At 42.4% G+C, this 6,447-nt stretch overlaps 1 protein-coding gene across 1 annotated transcript; it reads right to left on the bottom strand.

Annotated features, from left to right (window-relative positions):
- Positions 1-355: 355 nt before the first annotated feature.
- On the bottom strand, positions 356-2,028 carry LOC120556515 (pollen-specific leucine-rich repeat extensin-like protein 1). Its single transcript, XM_039796160.1, has 2 exons — positions 1,774-2,028; positions 356-1,478 (listed from the first exon to the last, which is right to left on the bottom strand). Exon 2 carries the CDS (start codon positions 1,313-1,315, stop codon positions 356-358), a length of 960 nt encoding a protein of 319 aa, XP_039652094.1. The 5' UTR covers positions 1,316-1,478; positions 1,774-2,028.
- Between the last annotated feature and the right edge of the window lie 4,419 nt (positions 2,029-6,447).

Below are 6,447 nucleotides of genomic sequence, written 5' to 3'. Positions count from 1 at the left end.
GTAGCCGTTCTGACCCTCCAGGGTCTTAAGCATGCCTACCAGTGACTGGATGGATAAGGCGAATGCATCAAAGGCTTCAGGGTCACCAAACTTAAAGGCTGGAGTGTTAAGGATGGCACCTAATTCACTTTGGACGAGCTGACGGGGTTGACCATACTTCTCCTGTAAGGCCTGCATAGCTGTTGTATATGGTCTTGGATCGTGCATGTAGGCTTTGGCTAGCTGGAGCGCACTCTGTAACTTCAGGTGTCCAAGGAGCACTTGGTACTTATAATGCTCGTTCAGGTGCAGATGGCCGTTCAGCAGGTTGTCGAGCGCCATCTTCAATAAGGCAAAGTCACTTTCTTTACCGCTCTCAAAGCAGGGGAATCATAGGTTTGGGAATGCCGTAGGATGTGGCGGTGAATGGGAGCACAGCAGCTGCCTGTGGCTGTTGTGGACTGGACTGAGGCAAGCCTGAAGCAGAGCATGACGTTGCCTGGACAGGGTAGGTGAAGGCTGAGTTGGATGGGTGATACTGTGGCATAGATGCCAGGTTGTAGTTTACAGGCGCTAAACTAGGTGGCAAGGATACAGGGGGAAGAGCAGACTGTGGCAGTGGAAGGGGAGGTGGATACTGCACAGGAGACGGAGCCAGAGGTTCGGAATGCGGAGCTGTGTGAAGCACTGGAGGCGGGGCCGAGACCACAGGAGGTGGAACCACAAGAGCTGGAGGCGGAGCTGTGTGAAGCACTGGAGGCGGGGGCGAATGGTTACCTGCATTGCTATAATCTGGTGGACATGATGAGCATCTGGCACCATCAGGGTCCTGTGGTTTCTCTTTAAGTAGAGAAGTGACCATCTTAGCTATCTCCAGCTCATTCACTCTCTTCTTTAGCTGTCTTCGCCTCTCCAGCTGCCTAGTTAGCGACTCTTGTGTCCTAATGGCTTCCTCCTGTAGCTGTTGGGCTTCTCGGGCTTGAGATTGAAGTCTCTGACACTCCTGCTCAATGTGTTGATCCTCCTCTATGTGTTGTTGTAACTCCTCAAGCTCCATTTCTTTCACTCGCTCCTCAAGCTGGGCTGTTTCTAGCTCTGATAAAGTAATAGAGGTGAGTCTGCTCATGGATGAGCGAGATGACCGTGTGGACCTGGGATTTGAGCTCCTCCGAGATGAGCATGATTTCCGGCTATGTGAGCTCTGGGTAGTGGTGTGGGTTTGTCCCTCTGAAGGGGGGGTTGCCACCACATAGTCACTCAGGTAAGCTGGGGGGTGACGCTCTCTCTGCGAAGCACGTTGGAGTGCAGGCTCATCCTGGTCATCTGTAGGATCCATACCTCGGTTGTTACTCTAATCCGGCTCGAAGGACCATAAAAAGGAGAGATTGGGTTGTCTCCAGAAAGTAAACTGGTTTAGAGTGGCAAGGTGTGGGGTTGGTGTTCCTATTAAAGAACACGGATACAGATGTCCTGTTTTGGTGGGTTTATTTGGCTGTGGTCTGTAATAATACAAAGTAACAATCAGTATAGCAATCACCATATGTAATGCAAATACATATACACTAACATAATAAAGGTACTAAGGTAGCGAAGGACTGTATTCAGTACTAAAGTATACCACGGGAATCATGTAACATACACAAATTATCTCACACGATACATACAGACAGCTGGTCTTAGCTTATGAGCTTTAGCAACGCTGATAACAATAACAGAGTTAGCATTAACTAATGCACATCTAAACAGTACACAACGTTAGCATCCAGTCAGACAGTATAATGTTGTTAATCTCACCTTATGTCATTTACACACAGCAATAAACCAGGGAGGTAGATGAACGTTAAGAAGGCAAAGGAGATTACAATATATATCCACCGGAGAACTAGCGTAACAGCACGGCGTTTCACATGTGGTGCATTCAATAGTATCGGAACGGCTATGGTACGTTCAAGAGCGTAGGACATATAGAAACTAACAGAGAACTGGCTATTACTGAATAGAACTTATCTCAATTAACAATGTAACAATACATTAACAGTGTGGGCTTTCTAACAGTGGCCGTGTTCCATCCGAGCTGTGCTGAACCTGCGTCAGCTGTGGCATTTTTCCCAGCATGTAGGCTTGCTCGATGGTTAACGGTTGTCCTGCTGCTTCGATGTCAAGGGCCTTGGGTAGCCATGTCATTAAGAATGCACGCGCATCTCTATTCTCCGACCCTTCGGGTAATCCAACCAGTCTCAGGTTGGAACGACTTTGTCAGTTTTCCAACTCTTCAATCTGTGAGGTAAGTTTCTGGACTGTTTTCCGCGTGGTATCGGCTAGGCTCGTTAGCGAAGCTATCTGGTCCTCCGCTGTGCTAATGTGGGTTTCTGCTTCTGTGAGTTTTTCAGAAAATGTCCCTATGGCTTCTTTTATCTCTCGGTTAGATGAAACTACTTCATGTAGCTGTGTGGAAATGTCATTCCTCAGGGATTGGCTGTTAAGATCTGGTTCTCACTGCTTGCTAGTTGCCTGATCTTCCCTGTCATCTTCATGTAAAGTTTCAAAGTCTGTCTTTTTGTCGTCTTTAGGTCGGCCTTTCCCTCGACCTTTCGACCTGTGCAATGTATCTTAGGCCTGTCAAATATTTTGGGTCACAAATAGCTCGATTTAAATTTGACATTTTCAGTGTGTAGCTTGCTAGCCCGAAGTAAGTTGCTGTTTCACAAAACAAGCAGAGTTTTGCAAGGAGAGAGACAATTGGTGGAAGATATTCTATGAACTAAGTAAAATAAGCATAAAAGTGGGCTTTTGTTTTCGGGACAACATGCCGTCGGTGTTGTGAATCTGTTATCATTCTGTAAAAACTCTGAACAAAGTCTCTCTCATCTGTTTAAATTGGTATCATGAATTGTTACTTCCTGAAGATTTATCTCTGTGAACATACATTTAAACGGATCCTCCTTTCCTCTGGTGCCTCTTTCTTTTCTTTCTACTCTCACGTCATCTAAGTTGAATCTAAGGATCTAAGTAAACTTCTTCCAAAGTCTTTTAAAGTCAACTTCTTCTTCTAAAGTCTTTAAAAGCACACATAACTGAAGTGAACTGAAGAAATGAAAGCCAAAATTAGCATTTTTTTAATAGTAGCCTAATAAATTCTGCCTCACCCAAAGTTGAAGGAAACAGATTGTTCAAGCTACGTTTCTATCAGGCAAAACTGCATTCGAGTATTATGCTCCATATACATGGAATAACCTCCAGATTCTAATGTAATTAAACAGCCTGATTCCATTTAATCAGTTTAAATGTCTTCTTTATGAGTCCATGTTTTCTGAATGTAAACTGCAAACTTTGAGTTCATTCTGTAATTGTTTAATGTGTGCACTGTGTATTGCAACTCTATATTATATATGAATTACTATGTTCAGTATTTTTTAAACGTATTGTAATTTTATATGGCATGTAATCAGGCAACGCATTCTCATGAATGGGTCCGTATGATATCGTATGAAAATGTTTGCACACCAAAACATATGATATCCTATGAAATTAGGAGACCGCCGGCTGGTCATGTGACGCAGGCTGGCAACAACCTCCATGACGCAGAGCGGCAGTTGGTAGTTGTTTAAGCCTCTGCAGAGCTTTTGTGACCCCGGCTACAGACCTCCGTTGTATCAGTGGTAGCTGGTGGTTCAGTTACCCGAAAATAGGTGACTTTGAGCTGGGTGCAAAGCACTGCGAGTTGCCGGTCATTTCGGCGGACATTACGGTTAAATTTAGTCCACAAAATATGAGCGTTTTTGGAAAAAGATTGTGGTTTGGATTAAACCATTCCCAAGGAACACGCATTTCTTGGGTGAAAGGCTTTAGCTTTCCCTGGGAAGCCAATGGTGCGTTCTTTTTGTCCACCGAAGTCGTTTTACGAGTCGTTTTCCGGAGTTACGACCCGGAAGTTGCAAAAAGAACGCCCCCGAGGTCGTATTTACGACTTGTCAAGTCGTCTGAACTCAGAGGACCCCGAGCTCACTTTCAAAGAGGTACCTCGTCGTGCATCACACGTAGTAAACATTGTGGTTTTCTACAATTTTAAGCACTTTTGTCTTTGTTGTAACCAAATGAAGAAGTCGTACACATAGCGCTGTATACTGCTACCTATAGGCATGTCTCTACAGTCTTATTAGGAGTTAAACATAGCACTGTATACTGCTACCTATAGGCATGTCTCTACAGTCTTATTAGGAGTTAAACATAGCACTGTATACTGCTACCTATAGGCATGTCGCTGTGAAATATATCTGTGTAATATGTCAATAACTGGGTGAATAGAATCCTAAATGTTACTAAAAATGTTAAAAACGCAACAACCCGCTGGTTATTCGTTTTTCGACACGGATGTGACGTCACGCTCGAGCTACTAGTCGCGATTACAAGACAAAAAGAACGCACCACAACTCCTCTCTCCGGCTTGAAAGTCCTGTATGTTAACGCCCACCCATCCCCCCCCCGATCTCCTCCCTATGTGGCCAGCCACATTAGTATACATCAGCCGTCAATGTAGTGTATACAGCAAGCTTAACTTTTCGTAGCTTTTGAAGGAATGGTTCATGAGAACAGGCTGAATCAGGGCGTCATTGGAAATGAGAGCTGTGTGTCTCATTGAAACCTTTAGAACATTGTGAACCAAACCCTGCTGTCACTTTGTTCCCTGAGCTTGTAAATGCTTTCAGAATGAACTTACAGAGGTCAAGCCTGTAGATGATAGAAGACAAACCACCGATTGTTTCATAACAGTCAGACTTGGCTTTCGATCCAATGGGAAGGTTTTTTTTTTTTCAAACTATTAGGGTTTGGGAATAACGTTGTTGGGACAATGGCATGGCACCCTGGAAATGCTTCCGTTATCGTTGTGCAATTGACCTTCCCCTTTGTCGTGTCCTTTGTGGGATTAGATTCCGCATCAACCAAGTTGGCGAGTGACATGATGATGTTTCACATTTACATTTAATTTGTACCTGCATTCGCTGGTCATTTAAAGGTCCCACATTGTAAAAAGTGAGCCTCCATGTCTTTTTGGATTATAAAGCAGGTGGAAGTGTTATATAAATACTGTGAAAGTATCAAAGTGCTCAATCCACAGAGAAATGTACACAGCCCATATTCAGAAACTGTGCCTTTAAACGAATCGCCAGGACTTCTGTACAGTTGTGATGTCACAGCTATACTATATAAAAGGTAGAACATGACGCTACAGTGCCGTTACAGTCATTCCCCGGCTGCAATGATGGTGTGGAGACTCAGAGAGGGCAGATGTGGGAAATGCTGACCAATCAGAGCAAACTGGTCTTCTTCACAAGTTTGTTTTTTAAAGAGACAGGCACTCAGACAGAGGGTGAGGAGCAGCAGCCATGGGCAGTATGAGGAAAAATAAGTAGTTTTTTAACATTAAAGCATGTAAACATGTTCTAGTAGAATCACATGAACCAATATGAACCTGAAAATGCTACATACTAGTTCCCCTTTAATTTGGCTGTCTTGTAATGTACTGTTGAAGTACGAGGTCTTTTGTTTTGGAGAATATTTTTGCAGTTAGCTGGTCTGTAAGTTTTAGTTTTATTGGTTAAGTGGTCCTTGGTCTGAAAAAGTTTGAGAAACACTATACTAAAAGAAGTATGAACCTGATATGGGGCCTTTAACTTCTGGTTAAAGCAGGATAAAACTAAGAAGAACCTCCCATAAAGAAATATGTGTTGGGAAGTTAACTATCTGTAGGGAAATTTTGATGAAATGGAATCATCATTTTGGGAAACAGGGATATCACAAATTATTCATATCCTATCCTTTCACATGCTTGTGTAGAGATAGCATTATGGCCTTAAGCACAACAAGGAAATAGATATGAGGCAACAAAAGTCCTCCATAAACACCATTGTTACACTTTTCTTTTTTTTATCTTGAGAAGGTTCTGTTGAGTGTCTATTGAGTGTATTATTCTGCTGTGAGAATGTTGCTATGGTGATGATGATGATGATGATGAACATTATCATTATGGTTATCATCATTATTTAGGATATTATTCACCGTATGGTGGCAATGTACTGTATATAAGTACTGACCCTTATGGGTATATGTATGTATGTATGTATGTATGTATGTATGTATGTATGTATGTATGTATGTATGTATGTATGTATGTATGTGTGTATGTATGTATGTATGTATGTATGTATGTATGTATGTATGTATGTATGTATGTATGTATGTATGTATGTATATATGTAGGTAAGTGTATGCATGCACATGCAAACACTGTAATCATGCATTTATGTAGAAAGTTATCTGGGTAAGTGTATACGTTCTTTAGTTTTTTTTGTATCATTTATTTTATCTTTCTTGTCAACTTTTTCCTTGACAATTTGTTTATACTCTTAAAAATGTGAGAAGGGGGGCGGGGGCTGCTATAAGCTGAAGCTTCTGACCCTACCCTTTGGT

This window comes from Perca fluviatilis, chromosome 3 (genome assembly GCF_010015445.1).
Source record: "Perca fluviatilis chromosome 3, GENO_Pfluv_1.0, whole genome shotgun sequence".
NCBI lineage: Eukaryota > Metazoa > Chordata > Actinopteri > Perciformes > Percidae > Perca > Perca fluviatilis.
The sequence above is the reverse complement of the archived record's forward strand: the minus strand, read 5'-3'. Positions and strand labels throughout refer to the sequence as shown.

Excerpts from the sequence above, each read along its gene's own strand:
- LOC120556515 (XM_039796160.1), bottom strand. The coding sequence starts at position 1,315 with ATGGATCCTACAGATGACCAGGATGAGCCTGCACTCCAACGTGCTTCG.